The 22,959-nt window shown below is 45.9% G+C and overlaps 1 protein-coding gene and 1 long non-coding RNA gene across 2 annotated transcripts in view; both read right to left on the reverse strand.

Moving 5' to 3' along the window:
- The window catches only part of LOC137306721 (uncharacterized), a 29,700-nt gene extending 26,997 nt beyond the window's left edge, over positions 1-2,703 (reverse strand). The window contains exons 1-2 of the long non-coding RNA XR_010958923.1: positions 2,503-2,703; positions 1,744-1,862 (exon numbers count right to left, since the gene is read on the reverse strand). This is a non-coding gene — a long non-coding RNA (uncharacterized lncRNA). The remainder of the gene's footprint in view (positions 1-1,743; positions 1,863-2,502) is intronic.
- A 14,489-nt stretch (positions 2,704-17,192) lies between these two features.
- On the reverse strand, positions 17,193-20,803 carry hey1 (hes-related family bHLH transcription factor with YRPW motif 1). Its single transcript, XM_067976095.1, has 5 exons — positions 20,559-20,803; positions 20,188-20,263; positions 19,984-20,067; positions 19,649-19,730; positions 17,193-18,899 (listed from the first exon to the last, which is right to left on the reverse strand). The coding sequence occupies exons 1-5, from the start codon at positions 20,642-20,644 to the stop codon at positions 18,316-18,318; spliced, it is 912 nt and encodes a 303-aa protein (XP_067832196.1). The 5' UTR covers positions 20,645-20,803; the 3' UTR covers positions 17,193-18,315.
- Between the last annotated feature and the right edge of the window lie 2,156 nt (positions 20,804-22,959).

Raw genomic sequence — 22,959 nt, forward strand, 5'->3', positions numbered from 1 at the left:
AACTTTAGTAGCAGGAGTGACATGATGGTTTCATGATCTAGTTTGCTGACAATTAATTTGAGGTAGAACAGAATGAGAAGGAAGAAAAGCAGAAGGTCATTACGAAACTGCTGCTGCCACAGGTCAGAGGTTTGCAGCTGCCGCCTGTCGCAGCTCATTCCCATGTCATGGGCTATCTTGTCCTTGAAAGCAAATGCAAAAAGGTCAAATGACCTTTTGTTACCAAATACAAGAATGCAGTCCATAATGGGTTTGATGGCAGGTCTATGCAACAAGCTATTAGATTCCATGCAAGGCTTTTTTGTGGGGTGAATACATATATTTATACTTACTGCAGTTATACAGGGCCTTGGTGAGAGCACACCTGGAGTATTGTGTGCAGTTTTGGGCTCCTTACCTAAGAAAGGATATACTTGCCATAGAGGGAGTGCAGCGAAGGTTCACCATACTGATCCCTGGGATGGCAGGACTGTCAAATGAGGAGAGATTGGGTCTACTCGGCCTGTATTCTCTTGAGTTTAGAAGAATGAGAGGGGATCTCATTGAAACATATAAAATTCTGACAGGGCTAGACAGACTGGATGCAGGGAGGATGTTTCCCCTGGCTGGGGGGGTCCAGAACAAGGGGTCACAGTCTCAGGATACAGGGTAGGACATTTAGGACTGAGATGAGGAGAAATTTCTTCACTCAGATGGTGGTGAACCTGTGGAATTCTCTACCACAGAAGGCTGTGGAAGCCAAGTCACTGAATATATTTAAGAAGGAGCGAGATAGATTTCTAGACACAAAAGGCATTAAGGGGTATTGGGAGAGAGCGGGAATATGGTATTGAGATAGAGGATCAGCCATGATGATACTGAATGGCGGAGCAGGCTCGAAGGGCCGAGTGGCCTACTCCTGCTCCTATTTTCTATGTTTCTATAAAGCTGTGAGTTTCTTTTAAATAAAAATTCAGAAATTGTTGTTGTGGAGGCCGGAGGAGCAGTAGCGCTCCCCTGTCTCCACAGCCTAGCAATCACCCCCCACATCGCGCCCCGTTAACACTCTTAATGGGACGTACCTTCAGGCTGCTTGCCTCGCAGGTAGCGCCCCGATATTCTACTTAGTGAAATGTGTGAGATGCCTTTGGAGGTGTGACCGGGGCCGGCAGCTTGTGCAAAAAAATGTTAATGAGGCCAAGGAACAATTTGGGGCCGGCCTCAGGTCTCCCGATTGGTGCCGCACTGTCGGCACCCCCTGGTTAGTTAGCCAAAAATGGGCCAAAGCCAATTACTACCCTGTTGATTATGGACTGGACAGTTATCTTCATGACTGTGTCTTCAATTACACTGTGCACGTTCTGGTTTTGCAGAGCTCTTTCCTTGTGAGAATTATTCAATTTCTTTCTTCCCTCACGTTTTACTCATATGAAAATGCAACAAAGAAGGGTAGAAAAAGACCAGCTGATCCATTAAGCCTGTCCCATCCTGACAGAGTGCTACCTTAGCACATCCATCAAAACCCCACAGAACAAACTTTAGGTCAACTTAGGAAAAAATCTCCCAAATGCAATCAAGTAAGCTCCTGACGAAGGGGATAATCTCCGAAAGCTTGTGATTTTAAAATAAATCTGTTGGACTATAACCTGGTGTTGTAAGATTCCTTTCATTTGTCCACCCCAGTCCATCACCGGCATCTCCACATCAAGTAAGCTCCAGAAGAGAGTGGTGTCTGATATAACTAGTCACAACTAACCCATCTACCTTCTATAACTTGAGATGTCTTCCACTTGCAGGAACCCATCCAGCTTCCTTTTCAAGGCCTGCATCGAATCCACATTCACCACATGTACCGGCAGCATATTCCAGAGGGCGACGATTCTCTGTGAAAAGAAGTACTGCTTGACATGTAACCTAACTGTACTTGCATTGATGACCTCTCGTGGCCCCTGCCTATCTAGCTCAAAATACGTATCCATTTGGACAGAATCTAATCCATTCTTTATTTTAAAGATCTCAATCATGTCCCCTCGAAGTCGAAGGTTTTCTAGCGTAAAAAAAGCCCCGTTTTCTAAGCCTGTCCTGATAACTTAGGGCCCTTAATCAATTCAGTGGGCCTCCTCTCGGTCCAGATCTTCAGCAGGCCTCTGGCCTGCCATTTTATCCACTCTGAGCAATGGTTTGTTTGGATAACTGTATCAAGCATCAGCTCAGATTTCATTTGTGATAGGTCTTTGTCAGCAATGACAGTCACAATTCAGTCCTGAATTTGTTCATTTCTCCTGGAACCAAATTCAGTGTTCAGCCAGTTCAGAGAAACTTTAGACGAATGGTTCCACCGTTTCTCTCACTTTCTGACTTCTGAACAGCAGCTTCTTCAAAAATTAAGTTGAGTTTTGAAACAAAATAATTGTAGAATTTTTGCATCACCGTGTCACTTAATTTTCTGATATTCCAACCCAAATGTTAAAGTTATACTAATATGCTCTGCTTCTGGCCCATACCATAAACAAGAGCACTAACCTGTACATCATCCTCTTTGTGAAGCTTTGTGGCAGTCCAGAACTGTGAAAATCTTTTTTTTCATACTGACCAGTGTGATAGCCGGCTGAAGTTATAATTTTTTACTGGGTTGAATGTAGAGACTGAGAACTTTTGTTTTCTGTATATACTACATTGTTTTTCTTCACTTCTGACACCATATCATATGACTAGGCTGAGGTTTGTCATGGTTGTAAACAAATTTCTTGCAATAATGTCCAGAAGAATTTAGCAACTGCTAGAGTAAACAGTAAACAGTCCAGTCTTAGTCACATGACTTTTTAAAACTAATTCTCTTAAGGTGGAATTACATTCTCATCACTCAGTGATTGGATCACCTATGATTCCCCTTCCCCAGGTTGGATAATCTGTGGGCACTTGGTTGAGGTATTGGAGGACTGCTCACAATTGTGTAACCATGGCCCCGACATTAGAGTGGAGGCGGGATGGCAGCAGGGGGGAGGGGGGGCATATGGGGGGGGGGGGGGAATATGGGCGCGCGGGTAACCCGACCAATAAAAATGTCCGTTTCCCACGCGATCGCGATTCAATTGGTGCCACTTAACATGGCTTCCGGGTTTGCCGTCCGACAGCTGCGCAGCGGGCGGACTGCGCACCCGCATCACAGGCGATCAGCTGGAGGAGCCGTATTTAGAGGGCCATTGCTCCAATGGCTTTTCCTGGAGCAAACACCCACACACCACAATGGAGCAGCACAAGGGCAAGGCTGCTCCCAGATTCAATAATGCCTCACTCCAGGTGCTACTGGATGGGGTGAGGAGGAAGATGAATCTGTTTTACCCGGCGGACGGGAGGAAGCGCCCTGCCTCTGCCACCAAGAAGTCCTGGCTCAAGATGGCAGAGGAGGTCACCAGCAGCAGCAACATCTCGCGCTCATGGATCCAATGCAGGAAGCGCTTCAATGACCCAACTAGGTCAGCCAAAGTGAGTACACTTATTGATTCTCCTACATTCCATCTCCCACATCACTGCCCCCACCCCCCAACTCATTCTGCACTGCCAACACTACTCTATCACAACACTCCTCACACCAACTTAAGGCTCATACTCAACTTACCTTCACTTCCTCAGCACTTCCTCACCTCCCCATTAGTCACCCCACCACTACCACTCAACCCAATCCTCATCCAATGTGATGGCTCTGTCTCATACTCACCCTCTGATGCATCTCTTTCACAGTCAACCTCACTCAAACCAATGCATTCATCAGTTGGCCACTTCACCATCACTCACTCACACATCTGTTCTTTCTCCCCTTCTAGAAGAGAGCGCAAAATGCACGCGAGAGGGCGAGGACTGGAGGGGGGCCGGAACAAATCGTCGTCCTTACAGACGCGGAGCAGGAGGCGCTGGAGATCAGCCGCACCCTTGAGTTCCTGTCCGTCGGGGATGGCGATACTGTCACCCCTCTCTGTTGTTGCCCTCTGTGCACTTGTGCAGGTGGCTGTGGCGCAGCACTGTGTTGTGGAGCTGCAAGAGGCGGAAGTGCACACCGTGCCTGGCAAGGCTGGTGATGTAGCTCGTCCTCCGGTGTAGTGGTGAATGCAGCCATGGCGCCCCCCCATCCTGATGGTGTGAGTTTGAGTGGGTCCGAAAAGTTGGTAAATATGTGTGAACAGAAGAATTATGAGTGGAAAGTAAGAATTTTCAGTGAAAATACAAAGATCTCGCAGCCAAACGTTTGTGTGAAAGAACTGAGTGCCCTGCATCAAGAACTCACCTTTTCTCCCCATCTGTCAAACAAGCATTTGAATGTCTCACTGGCTGCTGGCTGAAACATTGGCAGAACATGGAGTGTTTCCCACAGCACGGGGAACACGCTGGGGATGCTTCAAAATCAGACCCCTGCCTTAATGTGGACAAAATTAAATTCTTTAAGTACTTTAAGTATCTAAATAAGTCTCTTAACTATCATCCCGCCGGCTTTAATTGCCAGTGGGACTTCCCCATTCGGGAGGCACGCGCGCACCCAGACGCGTCAGTGGGAAACCCGGAAGTCTGGGGGTTGGAGCCGGGTTCCAAACCCACTCGGGATTTCCCCAATTTTCGGAGCCCCCCTGCCCCCAATGCATCCGCTACTTCACTGGAAAATCGAACCCCATATGTAAAAATGAGATAGTGCCTCAGAAGGGGAAAATCAGGAGAGATAAATCACCAGGAAACCTCAGGTAACCTATGCATCTCCATTCGATTTCAGATTGAAAAGAGATGAATATCCTGGATGTATAGTCACATGTTTCCAGCTCCAAAGAACCTGTGAAGTATTTCTTTACTTTTCCAGTTCTGTGACTGGGGAAGGAAATGGCCTCTTACACTTCCTGTTCCATGTTGGGTCACTTCTTAATGCAACTCGGGCACAATTAGGGTGGCACAGAAATTGAAAGCATATTAGGAATATATTTAAATTACCAAATCAATATTACTGAACAGTGTTGAATAAAATAGACATTTAACAACATGGAATATGTGGCTATACTTCATACCACCATTAACACTAGCACAAAAAGCACAAATGTGCCTTGCCATTCCACAGAGCAGCTCTTTAATGTACTAACTCACTGCACCACCTGGTCAAGATATGAATTTAAATCTAGACCTTGAGAGTTGTTAATACTAGATTAGAGAAAAGCTTACTGTGAAGAATCTTTTGGACAAACATTAGAACCAAAATAATATCAGCCAAGTTTCTGAATGACTAAATTATTGCAGCTTCCCATGTGTAGCAGGAAGAACATTTAATCAATTGCTTGTCTACAATAGTACAGGATATCCTCTTTGTCTTTGATAGTTTCCGAACATCGAAGGATAAAAGTTGACTGTAAAATGTTTCCAAGGGACTGTTCCAGAAATAACAGGTCAGACGAGTTACTTGAGACAAAATGTTTTGGTTTGTGTGCTGATGCCCTTCCTTTTGTCAGATAACCTGCTACGTGTGACTGTAAAATATGACTCCGCAGCCTTCAACATGTCATCAATGAGGACAAACACCTCGCTATGGCCATCCCCACACCTCCACTACTCGCCTTTAAACAGCCACCCAACCTCAAACAGACCATCGTTCGCAGCAAATTACCTAGCTTTCAAGAGAACAGCGTCCACGACACCACACAACCCTGCCACTGTAACCTCTGCAAGACATGCCAGATCATCGACACAGATACCACCATCACACGAGAGGACACCACCCACCAGGTGCATGGTTCATACTCCTGTGACTCGGCCAAAGTTGTCTACCTCATACGTTGCAGGAAAGGATGCCCCAGAGCATGGTACATTAGCGAGACCATGCAGACGCTGCGACAACGGATGAACGGACACCGCGCAACAATCGCCAAACAGGAGGGTTCCCTCCCAGTCGGGGAACACTTCAGCAGTCAAGGACATTCATCCACCGACCTTCGGGTAAGCGTACTCCAAGGCGGCCTTCGAGACACACGACAACGCAAAATCGTCGAGCAGAAATTGATAGCCAAGTTCCGCACCCATGAGGACGGCCTCAACCGGGATCTTGGGTTCATGTCACGCTACACGTTACCCCACCAGCGAACAAATGTTATCTGTTTTTAATATAACGGGTCAGTTGCTGTCTTTTCTATGTTTCTACCTCTCTATCTCTGTTTTTTTTTGTTTGTTGTTTTTTTTTTGGTGATTTGTATATTCTGAGACCTGGCAGGTAACACCTGTCTGTCTGCACACTGATTGCCTTGGCAACGGGCAGTTGAAAAAACTGTCTGTACTCACCAAGCATTGTTCTGTGAATTATAAATGCGACTTCATTTCGAGGATTTCATTTTCACATCGTTCACCTGAGGAAGGAGGAAGCCTCCGAAAGCTTGTGAATTTAAAATAAAATTGCTGGACTATAACTTGGTGTTGTAAAATTGTTTACAATTGTAAAATATGTGGGGGCCAATGTTTGGATTCGGCAAACATTGAGCAGGTGGTGAGCGGAGCGGGCCTGCCACCCAACCGATGTCATCGACAAGAGGCCAAGCCTCATTACCGTTCCATCAGTGAGTTGCCCACAAGTTTGTAACGCTGACAAACAGCTCGCCGATCTAGGGGTGGGGGTTCAAGAGAACTGGCGGCTCCTCCACAGAGCCAAGCCTGCAGCATTTAGTCAAAGGGGGAGGCAATCACAGGGTACCACAGAGGCCAGGAGGAGCATTAGTTACTGGAACTTACCTGCAGCATTTTCAGAGCGCCTGCAGCAGTCCCTTTAAGAATCGTTGGTTAGGCAATCGATGCCAATTATCTATGTACCTGTTAGACCTGAAAATGCATCGGGGCCTTTATTGACATCAGAGGACCCTGATTCGCATGGGCTAATGAAGCACCTGCATGTTTCTGGCAGATGCCTGAGCCACCTGTTTCAAGGACCCCACTAAAATGGCCGCAGCCCAGACATTAATGGGAATGGGGTGAAAAGTGCTGTGCTGTGCTTTTCAGCATGCTACTGGCTTATGCATTGGAGGAAGAGGGGGGGGGGAGATGGGAGTGGAAAGGAAGGTTCAGGAACAGAGAAGAGCAGAGCAGAGGAGGGGGGAGAGATTTGAGGATGGGAGGATGACAGAAATGGTGAGGAGATGGGGGAACATAGAGGAGGGAGAGAAGGGTAGGGGAATGGGGCAGGGAATAGGGGTGAGATGAGGCAGGTCAGGGCAGCAAACTCTGACATCAGGGGTGGGGTTACACTCTCTTAGTAGGGTTTAGGTCAGCCTTCCAAAACTCTCTCTGGCAGATTAAAATGAAGTGCACACGACACCAAAAGGGGGGTGATATGTCGGCAATCGGAGAACAGCACTGTGAACAGTGGCACAATATAGTGTACCAGAGATGAGTGAAGGGAGGAAGGAACGTGAGGAAGACGAGCAGGCATAGGTGTTAATGGGGGTTCCACAACACAGGAAGAGGGCAAGCCAACTACATTAAACATTTTGTCCTCAGAGCAAGTCTGGAGGCCTGAGGCAGAAGCTGAACCCAAGGAGTAACAGGGAGCTTAGAGGGAAAATGCCCAAAAGCTAAACTGTGTGGGGCAAAATTTTACAAAATTGATTTAAAGTCACATTTACAATTTGTGGTATCATCAACTTCTCAAGACAACTAGGGATGAGCAATAAATGCTGGCCTTGTCAGTGATGCCCACATCCTGGGAATACATTTTTTAAATTAAAAAAATAAATTGGGTACCCCTCACTAGAGGAGTCAGCATATGCTTTTGTGAGGGTCACAAGTGCTGGAGATGTGACTGAGGCTAAGGAAGGCTCCATGACAAAATAGTTGCAGAGTAGTAACCTTGCCTTAAGGTGAGAATATATATTATATTAAATCTGTAATGTGGAGGGAAACTGCATTAACTTGCCATTAATTTAGACTTGGTGTTGGTAGGGAAAACTAAACAATTAAGCCTAGATTTTCAGATCACTGTTATTTTAACACCAGTGTTACCCATTTAAACTAAATGGGTTAATACCGGCATTAAAAAAATGTCAATTGGTAAATCTAGGCCTTATTATCCAGGCATTAGTGCTGTCAGATCTGATAGCACCTCAGTCTTGATACCCCAGTGCTGTGTACAGATTATGCCTCTGTGAAGTGCTTGGGGCTGTTTTTCTGTGTTAAAGGCACTATATAAATGTGGGTTATTGTTGTTATAGGCTCTATTAAGTGCATTCAGCCATAACAAGCACATTCATAGTGGCAGATGAATTAAGATTTTACAATAGGCTTGACAAGATGCATATAGATGATGACTTCTTTGCTGTATACAGTCCCTGGTGTAAGTATCGCTCTCTCTTCCGACATCATTTGCAAATGACTGCTTCACAGTAACTCTGGACAAAAATAATGGCTCGGATTTTCCTCTGAGCGGCGACGAAGGACCCCCGGTGCTAGTTAGATTTGCCATAAACTTTTCTTGTTTTTTTTCTGGGAAAGTTTCTCCCATGAGGCACTGAATCCCAAATTGGCGCCCACTACAGGGCATCTGGGACCTGTGTGAACGAGGGAAGCAACTGTCCATCCCCTTAACCAATCAGATTAAAGTATCGGATGCACAGCAAAGAGTCTGAACCAGGAAGTATGAGTTAGAATAGTGAATTCAATGTCAAATCAGGTACAGAAAGAGAAATAAAGAGAGGGCAAGAAAGATTGAATTAAGAGACAGAGATAAAAGAGACAGGAAGAAAAAGTAAAAAAATCAAAATATAAAAAATTATTTTTTTTAATCGTCCAACAACGATTAATATCTGAAGGAATGAGACTCCACACTTGTAAAAGTTAATGTTCAGTGCCAAAGAGGTAGTTTGTCAGTCATTGAGACCTACCACGCTGTTAAAAGTGTGCTTGGACTTAAATGATGACGTACCTTTTTTTGGCGAGATTTGTTCATATCCATCAGGTCAGTGCAGGAACTTCATGCCGATCCGTTCATTTGAACGGTGAGTCAGCCGGCGAGATGTCATTCTCGCAGAGTTTATGGAGGGGCATCTGGTAGAGCAACTTCTGGATTTCCGCGTTTGACTGCACATGTGAGGTCGCTGGAAGTTGCTGTACCAGATGCACAGAAATAATGGTAATAAGCTCTGTTAGCCTCGCCGTTACTTTCAGAGGAAAATCCGGCTGAATGAGTTTGGCCAGCAGAGGGCGCATGCTCCTTGCACAGTAAATGCACTTAACCAAAAGAAAAAACAAAATGAAGCTGCTGGGAATCTGAAGCAAAAGCAGAAAATACTCCAAACACACAGCAGGCCAGTGAGCATCTATGGAGAGAACAAATATGGTTACATTTCAGGTGCAGGCCCTTCTTCAGAACTGAGAAATTAGAGGCGATCAGGCATATTAATACAGTCAGAAAAAAGGCAAGTGAGTTCAAACTGCAGTAAATTCATTAAATGGTGCCACATAAAACTTGTTTCCAAAGTAACAATTCCCTCCCTGTTATCCTGGCTCACTCTTCCACCAGCTCAACTTCTATCTCCCCTTTCCCGATACCTTTCCATGCAAATGCAAGAAATGCAACACCTGCCCATTCACGTTTTCCTACACCATTGTCCAGAGCCCCAAACACAATTTCCATGTAAGCAACTTACATGTACTTCATACTGTTTCACGGTCACAGTGCAGTCTCCTAAACACTAATTAGATGACTGCTTTGCCAAACACCTCCATCAGTCGCAAATGCGACCTTGAGCTACCAATGGATCGCCACTTTAATTCACACTCCCCCCGCCCCGCCCAATTCAGGTCTCTCTGTCATTTGCCTCGTATGCTGTTACAATGAAACTCAACGCAAGCTTTAAGAACAATATCTCATCTTTCTCCTAGACGCCCTGAAACCCAATGGTCTGAACAATGACTTATGTAATTTTAGACGTTAGTTATAACCTAATTTTTAAACCAGTTTTAATTTCATATTTGACCCCCAGGTTTTCCATCTCTTCCATTTTCTCACATTTTCCCAGGCCTTCCACTTCTTTAGCTATTTTAGACCTTTTGTATATTTGATGCCTTCATGCTTCTGTCTATTACTTGACTGAGATGATCTGTTTCATCATTCCACTTATGATTCCTCTCTATATTTGTCTTGTATTTATACTCGTTCCCTCCCTTTTTTCTGCCCGCCTCTTATATTTCCATCCTGAAGAAGGGTCTGCACCGGAAATGTAAACTTGTCCGTTCTCTCCACGGATGCTGACTGACTTGCTCTAGATTTCCAGCATTTTCTTTGTTTGCTTCAAATACACTTACCCAACAGCTGTCTTATTGTCAGATTAAAACCAATTCTCTACGGTGTTATTGTTTAAACTGCAATAAATTCCTCAAATGGTGCCACATCAACAGGAAATGCTGGAAACACTCAGCAGATCAGGCAGCATCTGTGGAAAAGGTAGGGTTAACATACCAGTGCCACATCTAACGGGGGAAATGCAACCAGGACTGCAGACAGGTTTCAGGTTATGGGTTAGGGATGCATTTGGCTAGGGTGCAGGGCAGCAGCAGAAAGGAATGCAAAGGAAGTGGTTTCCAGCCCCCTTGCCTGACATTTTCTCCCATAAACCCATATCCCATCTACTCCCTTTCCCCTTGTCCCAAATGTACATTGGAGCTGCCTGTTAGGCACTGACATCCAGCATGGCAAGGTCAGCAGCAGGGGCCTTGGCCAATGAAGAGGGGCTTATTGAAGCACTCTTAGAACTCAGCCTTTCACAGGCCCCATCAGACTCTCATTCCCACTGCATCCCATACCCCTCCTCACAACCCTATGATCTCTGTATCAACCCCTGCCCCTTGCTGTGCTCTGCTGTTGCCTCCCCTTTCGCTCACTACTAATCCCCTCATACTCAGCCCTATCAACACCCCTCGTCCCTGTTGCTTTGCCCTAACCCCATGCCCGCGTCACTTCTCCTACCAGTTTCCACCAAACACATATCCTCTTCTTCTCACTTTTCTAATGCTTTCACTGCCCCCTCACCATTGCATCCCCTCACCACCTTCCACCCTCCCCTTATTTCCTTTTCTGTCAACCCTTCAGCCTTCATCTCTTTCTCCACATTCTCATCTCTGTCATGCCCTTACATTCCCTCCCCCTCACCCATTCATAGTTACATAAGAACATAAGAAATAGGAGCAGGAGTAGGCCGTACGGCCCCCTCGAGCCTGCTCCGCCATTCAATAAGATCATGGCTGATCTTCTACCTCAGCTCCACTTCCCCGCCCTATCCCCATATCCCTTGATTCCCTTAGTGTCCAAAGATCTATCAATCTCAGTCTTAAATATACTCATGATGTGGAGATGCCGGTGATGGACTGGGGTTGACAATTGTAAACAATTTTACAACACCAAGTTATAGTCCAACAATTTTATTTTTAATCCCACAAGCTTTCGGGGGCTTTCCCCTTCCACAACTTGGTGTTGTAAAATTGTTTAAATATACTCAACAGCTGAGCATCCACAGGTAAAGAATTCCAAAGATTTACAACCCTCTCAGTGAAGAAATTTTTCCTCATCTCAGTCCTAAATGGCCAACCCCTTATCTTAAGACTGTGACCCCTAGTTCTAGACTGCCCAGCCAGTGGAAACAGCCTCTACCCTGTCAAGCCCTCTAAGAATTTTATATGTTTCAATGAGATCACCTCTCATTCTTCTAAATTCCAGAGAGTATAGGCCCATTCTACTCAATCTCTCCTCATTGGACAATTCTCTCATCCCAGGAATCAATCTAGTCACAGCAGTTCTTTCACAAGTTTCAAAAGATCCACAGTTCACCAGTCTGCTGGAGTTGGGGTAGATTTTCCACCTCCCATCCCCGCCCCCCCATTAATTTTTCAGCACATCTGGGGGCAGGAACTTGCTCGGGGACAAAAGACACTGCATCCCCACTCCCTCCATTTCCCGGGGACCAGATCCAGAGACCTAAAATATGCCCACCTATACATGCGCATATTTTAGGCACCTGTCCATTAAATTAAAATGAAGAAAATAGAGTCTCTGACAATATTGCTCCTGCTTGTCCTGAATGTACATTGGGGCTGTCTGTTAAACCTGACATCCAGTGTTGCAAGATCAACAGCAGGGTCCTTGGCCAATGAAAAGGGGTCTGTTCAAACCTCTTAGAATGCACTGTTCACAGGCCCTATCAATATCCTACAACCTTTTTTTAAAATCGTTTTGGTGGCCGCCTTTTCCTCCCGTTCCAGCAGCCCTGCGAGGCCTGCACCAGCAAATCTTCACCGCCAGTGTGGCACAAGTTTCCAGCAGAAATTAGGAAGTCCGCCTCCCACATTCAAATGGAAATACAGCCAAGGTCAGGGCGGAAGGGGTGGGTGGCATCTCCAGCATGGGCAGAAGTCCCACCCAGCCAGAGATACTCCTCCATCAGGAAATATAAGGTGTCATATTTGAACAGACTTTTTACCTGAGTGAAAGAACACATGGCATTCTCTGTTGTGGGTGACACATCTTGAGTATTCTGTGGGTCAGCATCTCTAATATAGAATTTTAAACCTGTTAAGGAAACCTAGTCAATCCCAACAGCTGTCTGCTGCTGTTGGCCATCAAACGTTCTTTATGTGTACAAACCAATTTGTATGACCCTGTCACTGGTAACAAATTAATTTTCAGAGTCGGGGGGAAAAAAAAAACAGAATTTACTTTTATGGAAATAAATGAATGTAATTTCAATGTGGTCTTACTGTAGGGCCAAAAATTCATTGCTAATGAAAGATGAAGAGAATTAAAAGCTGCTCATTTGCCTATGTACTTTTTTTTAAACTTGCTGTTGCAGTGACACAGAACTTGCCTGCACCACCATAACCTACTGAAGATCCGCTGTTAAACACATATAGGGGATTTTCGGATGGCGGAGCGGGTGCGTTGGGGGCTCGTAAAATGGCGGAAACCTGGAGCGGGTTCGGAGCCCGGCTCCAACCCGCTGACTTCCGAGTTCCCCAGTGACGCATTCGGGTGCGCGCGCATCTCCCGAATGCGGGACTCCCACCGGCAATTAAAGCCGGCGGGATGATAATTTACATAGTTAGGTAGATAGTTGAGGTACTTCAGAGACCTCATTGAGTAGACATTTTGACAGGAGTGCAATTTTGAAGAATCCTCAGCGTGTTTCCCGTGCTGTGGGAAACACTCCCTGTTGGAGCAGACGTGTTTCAGCCAGTAGCCAGTGGGAGATGCAAATTTGACAGGTTGGGGGAACCTCATTTATTGCAGCAGGGCACTCTGTCACATCAGACAAAGTTTTGGCTGCGAGACCTTTGTGTTTCCACTCAAAATTCTTAACTTATATCCTAAACTCTGCTGTGCAAACACATTTACCTACTTTGCGGACCCCCTCAAACTCACACCATCAGGATGGGGGTGCCATGGCTGCATTCATCACTTCATCTGAGGACGAGCAACTTCACCAGCCTCACCAGGCACGCCGTCCACCTCTGCCATGTGGAGCTCCACAACACAGTGCTGCGCCACAGGTACCTGCACAACAGCACGGAGAGCAACAACAAAGAGAGCGACGTCGCAGGGGGCACTACCCTCGCAACAGGGTCTACGGACCGAGGCTCAGCTTCCTGGACCTCTCTGAGGAGCAGTGCATACGGAGGCTCAGAGTCAGTCGCCAGGTAGTCGCAGACATCTACAGCCTCCTCCATGCCAAGCTGCTCCCGGCTGGCCCAAGCAGCATCTCCTTATCTGTCGCTGTCAAAGTCACCTCTGCCCTCAACTTTTTCACCTCCGGATCATTCCAGGGTGCCACCGGGGACATCGCCGGGGTCTTTCAGTCGTCTGCACACAAGTGCATAAGGCAGGTCACCGACGGCTTGTTTCGCAGGGCCTCGCACTATATCAACTTCCCCATGGATGACCTCAGCCAGACGGAGAGGGCAGTGGGATTCCACGCTGTGGCTGGCTTCCCATGGGTGCAGGCTGTAATCGATTGCACCCGTATAGCAATACAAGCACCTCCACACGAGCCAGGACTGTTCATCAACAGGAAAGGCTATCACTCCATCAACACTCAGCTCATCTGTGACCACTGCAAGAGATTCCTTCACGTGTGCGCCAGATACCCTGGCAGCTGCCATGATCCCTTCATCCTCCGTGAGTCCAACATCCCGCCCCTCTTCCACGCACCGAACACCTGTAAGGGCTGGCTCCTCGGGGACCAGGCATACCCCCTGCACAGGTGGCTCATGACACCTCTGAGAAACCCCATCACCGAGTAACAGCGTCGATACAACGATAGCCACATCGCTACCAGGTCTAAAATTGAGCATGCTATAGGGCTGTTCAAGATGTGCTTCAGGTGCCTTGATCATTCTGGGGGAGCGTTTCAATACACACCAGACAGAGTGGGACACATTATAGTCGTGGGTTGTGCCCTGTACAACACGGCACAACAGAGAGAGGTGCCTCTTGAGGAGACCCCATCCACATCTGCCACCCACTTTGAGGAGGAGGAGGCGGAGGAGGAGGAAGAGGAGGATGAGCAGGTGGAGATGGAGGAGGTGGCAGAAGAGGAGGAGGAGGAGGAGCAACTCATGGGCAGAACAGCGGCTCACCTGGCTGCTCGTCAGGCCAAGGAGTCACTGATAAGTGAACGGTTCTCCTAACATCAGACAGTGTAGAGAGTCCAGTCCTCACCATTTGGACAGAGCAGCGCCCACACCAGCTCCCCGCCCACCCCTCCCTGCACAAAACAGTCCTGCAACTAGACATACACCCACTGTAGAGTGACCCAATGGGTGGCATCAAGTGTGGGTGTTCATGGTGAACCTCATGAAAGGGCCTTATTATAGAAGCCAGTCAAGAATGGCCAAGACGTGGCAGTAGTGATGACAATAATAACATTTAATGTGCGTTTAACAAAAAGCAAATATAAATAAAAAACATGACCAACGGTCAAACACCCTTGTGCATCCCCTTTGTGCTTACAAAACCTTCACCTTTTGCTTCCGACTACTCCTACGTGGTGCATCCCCTGTGGCTGCAGCAGAGGTAGTGGCAGGTTGCTCTTGTTCATGCCCTAACCGATTAGATGCTTTGGGCCTATGCCCTCTGGGTTTCGGTGCCCATGAGGGCCCCTCCAAAGACTGCTCCACCTGCACCTGTGCAGGGGCAGACTCAGTCACCTGGAGAGGAGGAAGCATTGTGGATACTGGTTGAGAGGGGGGCAACGGGTGAGGCATGGGAGTGCTTTGAGTGGCGTCCCCACTTCCATGTCCCCTTTCGCCATCATCCCTCCCCTGGGCCAGGCCCACATCACTCCTACCACTCTGCTGGACGACAGTTTGGAGGACATGTGTGAAGCCTCGTAAGGCCAGTGCCAGAGTATCTGCCTGCCTGTTTAAGACGGCAGAATGTTGTTCACCCTGAGTCTGAAGGGCCGTTGTCAGGGCTTGAATGGACTTATTTGTGAGCCGTGCTTGAAGCTCCATGAAGGCTAGCCTTCCCTCCATCGCAGACATGCCAGCACTTACCCCCGACACTATCTCAGAGATGCCCTCACGTCCCTGTGACAGTATCTCAGAGGTTCCCTCCCTCACCTGTACCACCATTTCACTCATGCAGGAGTTGGACTCCTCCATCCTCTGCCCGATTGTGGAGAGTGCGCGTGGCACCTGATCCAGCACCTCGCAAATGTGCTGCTGCCCCTCGAACATTCTCCTTTTAATGGATGGCCCCCAGGGTTCAGCATCTGTGTCCAGCTGAGCAGAGCCTGGAGAAGAATGCTCCCACCGGCCCGGACTCTCCACAGCTGCCCCTGCCACCAGTGTCTGCTCCTCTTCACGTGTGTGGTGACTCACCATGTGCAACCCCAACTAAGTGAGGACGGGGACCCACCGAGGTGTGTTTATCTGCGCTGGTGGATGGCTCGCTCAGATGTGACGGTGCCCCCTCAGAGGCCGGCAGGTCCTCTGAGGAATCGTCCTCCGCCGTCACAGCGGTCGCTGAAGGCCCTGTAAGAGAACAGAAGGCAATATTAAGCATGATGACAGATGTTGAGGTGCTGAAGATGACAACGCATGTTAACATCAATTGATATTGTGAGTGCTGAATGTTAAAGTTCTGTCACCAGACGTTTGTCGGGTGCCAGTCTCGGTGTCCCCGATGGACAGGCACTCGAGGGTGCAGCTCAGCTCCAGTGCCTCCTGCCTCACTGTCTGTGAGCACAACTATCTATTGCAGCCCCCCTCCGGTCCACGCCCTCTCCCGTGCATTCTGGGCTCTCTTCTCCTATAAGGGGAGAAGTGAGTGAGTGATGGTGACGTGGCCAACCGCTGAATGCATTGGTTTGGGTGCGACTGACTGTGAAAGAGATGCATCAGAGGGTGAGTATGAGACAGAGCCATGACATTGTATGAGGATTGGGTTGAGTGGCAGTGGTGGGTGAGTACTGGAGAGGTGAGGAAGTGGTGAGGAAGTGCAGGTAAGTTGAGGATGAGCTTTGAGTGGGTGTGAGAAGTGATGTGATAGAGTAGTGTTGGCAGTGCAGAACGAGTTGGGGGATGGGGGCGGTGATGTGGAAGACAGAATGTAGGAGAATAAGTGTACTCACTTTGGCTGACCTAGTTAGGTCATTGAAGCAATTCCTGAACTCAACCCAGGTACGGGAGATGTTGCTGCTGCTGGTGACCTCCTCTGCCACCTCGAGCCAGGCCTCTTGGTCGCAGAGGCAGGCCACTTCCTCCCGTCTGCTGCATAAACGACGTCCCTTCTCCTCCTTACCCCGTCCAGTAGTACCTGGAGCAAAGCATTACTGAATCTAGGAGCAGCCTTTCACCTGGGCTGCTGCATTGTGCTATTTGGGTGTTTCCTCCAGGAGCAGGCATTGGAGGACTGCCCCTTTAAATAGGGCTCCTCCAGCTGACAGCCTGTGATGTGGGTGCGCAGTCCGCCCGCTGCGCAAGTTTCCGACGACAAACCCAGAAGCCACGTTAAGTGGGTCCAATTTACCCGAAATCGGAGAACAGATGGATTTTACTGGGCGGGTTACCCACGCGCCCAATCGCCCTCTCGCTACCAACCACCTCCCCGCTAATATCGGGGCCATAAAATCTATATACTTTAATACTGCACATAATTGTGAGTCGCAAACAGAAAAGGTTCTCAAAAAAGAAGACACACAAACATGGAATTATACTCAATTGCACTTGTAGTTTATTATTTCATCTGTTTAGTAAAGTCAACACAAACCAGTACACAGTAACCAAACACTGCACCTTGCTATTACCTTCCAAAAATTAACAGCTTCAGCACTGGAAAATACTTCAGCATCTAATACTCACTGAAACAAAGCTGGAAATCTGATTTGTCATCGCTCCATTCAGCAACATAAAATATAAAATATCACTGAAAAAAATTAATATTTACATTACTTAAACAGTTTTAATAACTCAAGAAACCAGCGTATTGATCTTATCAAGTTGACCTTGTTTTTATCTTTTTTGCAGGGTTTAAGGCATGTGAATGTTGGCTTTGTAGCTACTCATGTACAGTACAGATGTACGTACGTATAAATAGATGTATGATGCCACTGGTGATTAAAAACAATTGCTAAGTTTAAAATATTTGAAGGGTAGTAAGTTAATATTTTCAGGCAATATTTAACCAACCAAATAAGCAAGGCATGAAAAAAAATTCCCTAACCTCAGGCTGTGCTCTATGCCACACACACACTTTGTAGTGAAAAGACTTTACAGTGGCTAAACACAACCTGCCTTGATTTAAAAATGCAGCCTTTTAAACACACCACTACCTATTCTTTTTGGAATAAAGAATAAGAATTTATGTCACTTAAGACAAATAAATTTAATCCAATTTTTATATTAGACTTCTTTTTTTAAAAAATCAATAACTTTATACTCAAAGCTTCAAGGAAGCTGATAAAATGATGTCTGAACTCACTTCTAGAGCTTCAAAAAAAACTGGCATACTGCTCGTTTAGACTAATCTCACTACTAAAATAAACTGCTTGAACTTTTTGACTGAATGTAAACTACTTCAGGATTGAAGGGTTAAACTGCTCACATAAGAATATATTGAATATTATTTATAATACTATGAACTAAAGAGGCTATCTATGTAGCCAGATTCACTGGATTTCAGATTGCTATGTAGTTGAATACTATTTGCCTGTAGTGAACTGAAATACATCCTTAACATTCTATGGTAGCTATGTTGGTAACAGCTCAGCTCAGCTGAGTTTAAACTAAGACTTCACAATTTCTGTCAGTTTAAGGAAAGATAATCCTTCAAAAGAGTCTTTAGAAAGCCCCGATCTCTGTCCCCCACGGTCTGTACGGCTTGCCGATGCTGCTCGTCTGAGTCTGAGCTGATGAACTGAGTGTGCTGGGAGAAATCAAGGGAAAAGTGCTGAAAGACAGAGGGAATGCAGACAAGGATGACATTGAGAACAAAGATGGGGACAGTTTGGTGGAGGAAGTGACCACTGGGATGACTGGACCAACACTGCAATTAGGCGCCACTCTAAGTGAAGAGGTATCTGTGTGCGAGGAGGTGCCGATCCTGTTCTGATGGTGAGGCTCCGTCGAAGCAGTGTTACTATTGTTATTATGGGCAGCCTGTGGCAGCAGAAGCGGATGCAGGTGGTGATGTGGGTGGTGGCTGAAGCCAGTGCCCCAGGAAAGGTGTCCAATGCTAGGGGGTGCAGTACTTGCAACTTCCCTCTGAGATGCATAGTTATTGAGGTGAGAGACCAATCGGACGCGGAGAGGATCAGAGTTATCCAGGCCTTCAATAATACTCAAGTACCGAGCCACTTCAGCCAAACATTCCCGAAATCCCAAGCTGCGGTAGTCCATAGCTAGTGCCTGAGCATCAAAATAACCTATAAAATCAGATAAAATTAAAATAAATTTTATTTTAGAAGTTACAAATACTGTAGTAATACTGTAATGACTTTGGAAGACCTCTGAAGTTTTACATTATAAAAGTGCAATTCTTACAAAAGAAATCTGCTTTATGCTATTCTACAAGTTGCATTTCCAATAGCGCCTTTAATGTAGTAAAATGTTCACAAGAGTGTAATCGGACAAAAATTGGCACCAAGCCAAAAAAGGAGATATCAAGCTGGGAAAGAGGTAGGTTTTAAGAGTATCTTAAAGGAGAGAGAAGTGGAGATATTCTAAAAAGGATAAATTTCAGATACTCTATATGAGATTTATCTTTGGCTAATCAACATTAATAAAATTAAAATGTTCATCCCAAAACAATCCCAGTATTTAATGGAAGCTCTTGAACAAATTCTATAAAATGTGTAAACGTCAATTGGATTTACAACAGCAAAACTGTACAGTGGTGGGAAATGCAAATTGGTGAATCGTTGATAGATGATTGTACTGAGATATGGGTTAGGAGAGTTATACTTCTCTACAGAGCTTTTGCACAGCAGAAATGCCACACTGGAACAGGCTAGGAATTAAATATTTACTTCAATTTCAAATGAAAGCTCATCCAGTAGTTCGGAGTCCTATACTCTTCAAGCATCTCCCAGTTTTTACAAAGAATATATTAACCACTGGCATTTGCAATTTTCTAAACGACCATGACAAACAATACCAACAAACAAAATGTTACCTTTGCCACCGGCTGCATGCAGCATCTTCAAGTGATCAACGGTCATTTGCAAAATTTCTGCCTTTTCTAGTTTGGCGGATCCCTGCCAAAAGAAACAAAGAGCTACAATTAAAGACCTGTGTAAAACCGACTTTTCCCAGTCAATGTAATTAGAGACCTGCACTAACACACTATATGATTTACATATTATTTATTGTAACAGTCATTTTATTGTGATTTAGTTTTACTTGACTCTAGAAAATACTTAAATTGTTTTTTAATAAATCAAGTTGACCAATTTTAGTGTTTACGTCACAAGGTTACTTTATGTTGAGAATTAAAACTTTTTCCCGTACTTGTTTCTCATAAGCACTAGGGACCAGTCTTCGCAGTTCTGACAAGCTGTTGTTAATACGATCCCGACGGCGTTTCTCTATTATCTATTAAACAAGAAAATATGTTTAAAGTATCAGCCAGATAAAACACGTGTAAACAATTTTTGATAAGACTACACACAGCAAAAGCGATTTTGTTTCTCAGCATGTTGGTGTGAAACTTACCCCTCGCCTCCTTTTCCTAGCCAGGACCTGAGAGGATGTACTGGGGGACATGGAGCCGGTGGCTGTGCTGGAGTTCCTGAAAATCAATCCATCAAACTGGGATCAGCATTCAATCACAAACATAACTTTCTGCAAAAGGTTTACTTCAGTCGGAAATTCATAAACCGAATCTCGTTTAAAGAAATAGATCAATATCATAATGCAATTTTCAGAAATAAATTAGGTGTAAATGTGTTATAGCAAAGCTTTTATGATTATGGTATGAATGTTTCAATAGTTAAAACGTTCCTCGATTGCTAATCAAATCTATGCAACCTCCAGATTTCAGAATAAACTCACAGCATTGAAATTCTACTAATATTAAACATTACCCATTTTCATCGGCGCTTTCTTTCTCCACTTCGATCGTTTCGTCCAGTTCACTGTCCGACGAGCTGTAATCGTGAGTTCTCTTCATGTTTGGTTTCAATTGTTCCCGTGCGTCCTATAACATTAATAATGAAGCTCCCACCAGATATTGTCCGCTCGGCTGCCTACAGTGGACTGGTTGCCTTTCCCACGGTATTGCACTTACCAACTCCACCAGTGACCTGTCAAACCTCCCCGCCCCCGCCCCCGCCGCCAGCAGCGCCGATTGACAGCTCGCGCGGCCCATTTGCGGAGCGGCTCCGCTCAGATTGACGGCGCCCGCGTCCCCGGGGGCCAGAACGCCGAGCGGTGATTGACAGGTCCGCCCTCCACCCAGGAAGCGGGCCAGTCAGCTCCCATGCCCGGCCATTGGCTCGGAGCGCGGCCAGCTCGCGCCGGCCAATGGGCTCGCGCCGCTCGCGGCCCCAAACGTCAAACACGCGCAGGTCGTGGGAAGCGTGGGAAAGTCCTGGCGGCGGCCGGCGCGGGCCAATCACAGCTGCCGGCGGTCGGGCGGCCGAATGAAAGTAGCAATTCGCTTGGGCGACTGTCGGTCTGCGGCGGACCGTGTGAACAGTAACATTACCCCGCTCAGAGCCACGCCAGCCAATTCCAGCTCCATTTATACTGCTTATAGAGAGAGAGAGAGAGAGCCGCCCCTCCCCGTCCTACCTACATTTATTATACAGCTTTCTACAGACTGAGGTCACGCACACCACAACTGATTCATTTTACATACAGGCATCCGCATTGCTTAGAAAGACACACACACACACACACAGCCAAACAAACCAAACCAAACCGCCCGCTCCCCTCCAGTTCTATTTATACAAAGGATACGCAATGGGAATTGTGCAATACAATGTGTATTGCATGTGTGAAGACCTGATTAAAGTCGACAGTTGAGATCTATCAAAACCGAGCAACTCGAAACCATAGTTCACTAAAATAAACAATGGGGTGTTAGAGCCCGATGGGTTATGATGTTCAGCATCACAGAGGAATTGTTTTCCAGACCACTTATTTATTTGATTTATAACCCACGCTGTGTGTGGTTATGAAATTTAATAAATTCAAATTAAACAAATAATAGTTTTCATTAAGTATCTGTGCCAAGGGTCAAAATCTGTATTCGACAAACGCCATTGTTTATATTGTGCTCCTGGTCTGCCAAGTCGTGGCATTAAAAATTGTATCATGGGTTATTTATAACCCAGTAAAACACGGACACAAGTCAGAGCACCAACGTTCAGTTTGCATTCCATTGTGTTCCCGAGCTCAGCCATGTCACCATAGGAAGAACTGGAGGACAGGTTTCAGCACTTCACCGGCAGGAGGGAAAGAAATTAAAGAGGAATCTATACCAGGTTGCTCACACACACCCCCAAGTTATTGATTCTGAGCAGCAATGTTAATACCTGGAAACAGATTATCCCATCCACTCTCTTGTCATAGATGGTTTATGACCATAGTAGAAAAAATAAAATATGCATAAAAAGAACTTATAACTGGTGGACAATTTATTTTACTAAGATACAATTCCACAGGCACAGGAAGTCCTCAGTCATGTTTAAGCCTAGATAGTAAATCTTGGCAGACTATTGTTCCAAGGAGATCATCAAAGCCAAGCCCTATTCACCCCAAACACCCACACATGAACATTTCCAAGGAAGGCTCCCTGGATGGTCATCATGAGCAGCGACACTGGCTGATTTCCCCTCGCTAACTAGGAAGCCAAATCTTCACCATTGCTCTCCCTGAGTTGTTGACTCAACACAGACCAAGGACCTTCTCAACTGCTTTTCAGTGACCCCCAACTGAAAAATGTGGCTATCTCAGAAGAAGTCTAGGCTCAGCTGTTTGTGCATAAACTTGAACCATACTTGCCTAACTGCTTATATGTTTGCCTAACTTCATGTGTAACCAGCAATCTTTAGGAAGTTGTCTTAAGTTATGAATCAATAGAAGTTTTGTTCAACCATAATTCATATCTTGCTCATTTTGCATTTTAATGTAGGCATTCACTACCATAGTGGATGGTGAATTAAGTCTTACATATAATGAATAATTTTGCAAGGCTCCTCTCTCAACACAGGTCAGTGGTGATAACAGACTGCAAGGGTGGAAAAGGGGCAGAAATCAGTAACAGATATAGATGCTTCAGTGGCTTCTGCAATCTCATCATTCTAAAGTTTTGGATATGGAATATAGAATTGGCATATACCTGAAACATTAGGGTCATCAGAAAATGTTGTACTTTTTAATCTTTGAAAGTTTTGTCATTGGAACATTTTTATCTCTGGTCAAAGCTTTCCTATATGGTTACTATTAGCATTTCACACTGACGGTCAGCATGTCAGCTTG

This window comes from Heptranchias perlo, chromosome 3 (genome assembly GCF_035084215.1).
Source record: "Heptranchias perlo isolate sHepPer1 chromosome 3, sHepPer1.hap1, whole genome shotgun sequence".
NCBI lineage: Eukaryota > Metazoa > Chordata > Chondrichthyes > Hexanchiformes > Hexanchidae > Heptranchias > Heptranchias perlo.

Excerpts from the sequence above, each read along its gene's own strand:
- hey1 (XM_067976095.1), bottom strand. The coding sequence starts at position 20,644 with ATGAAGAGAACTCACGATTACAGCTCGTCGGACAGTGAACTGGACGAA. Across the intron at positions 20,264-20,558 it reads GAAAGCGCCGATGAAAATGG|GAACTCCAGCACAGCCACCG; the intron begins GTAATGTTTAAT and ends ATTGATTTTCAG. Across the intron at positions 18,900-19,648 it reads GCATGCAGCCGGTGGCAAAG|GTTATTTTGATGCTCAGGCA; the intron begins GTAACATTTTGT and ends CTGATTTTATAG.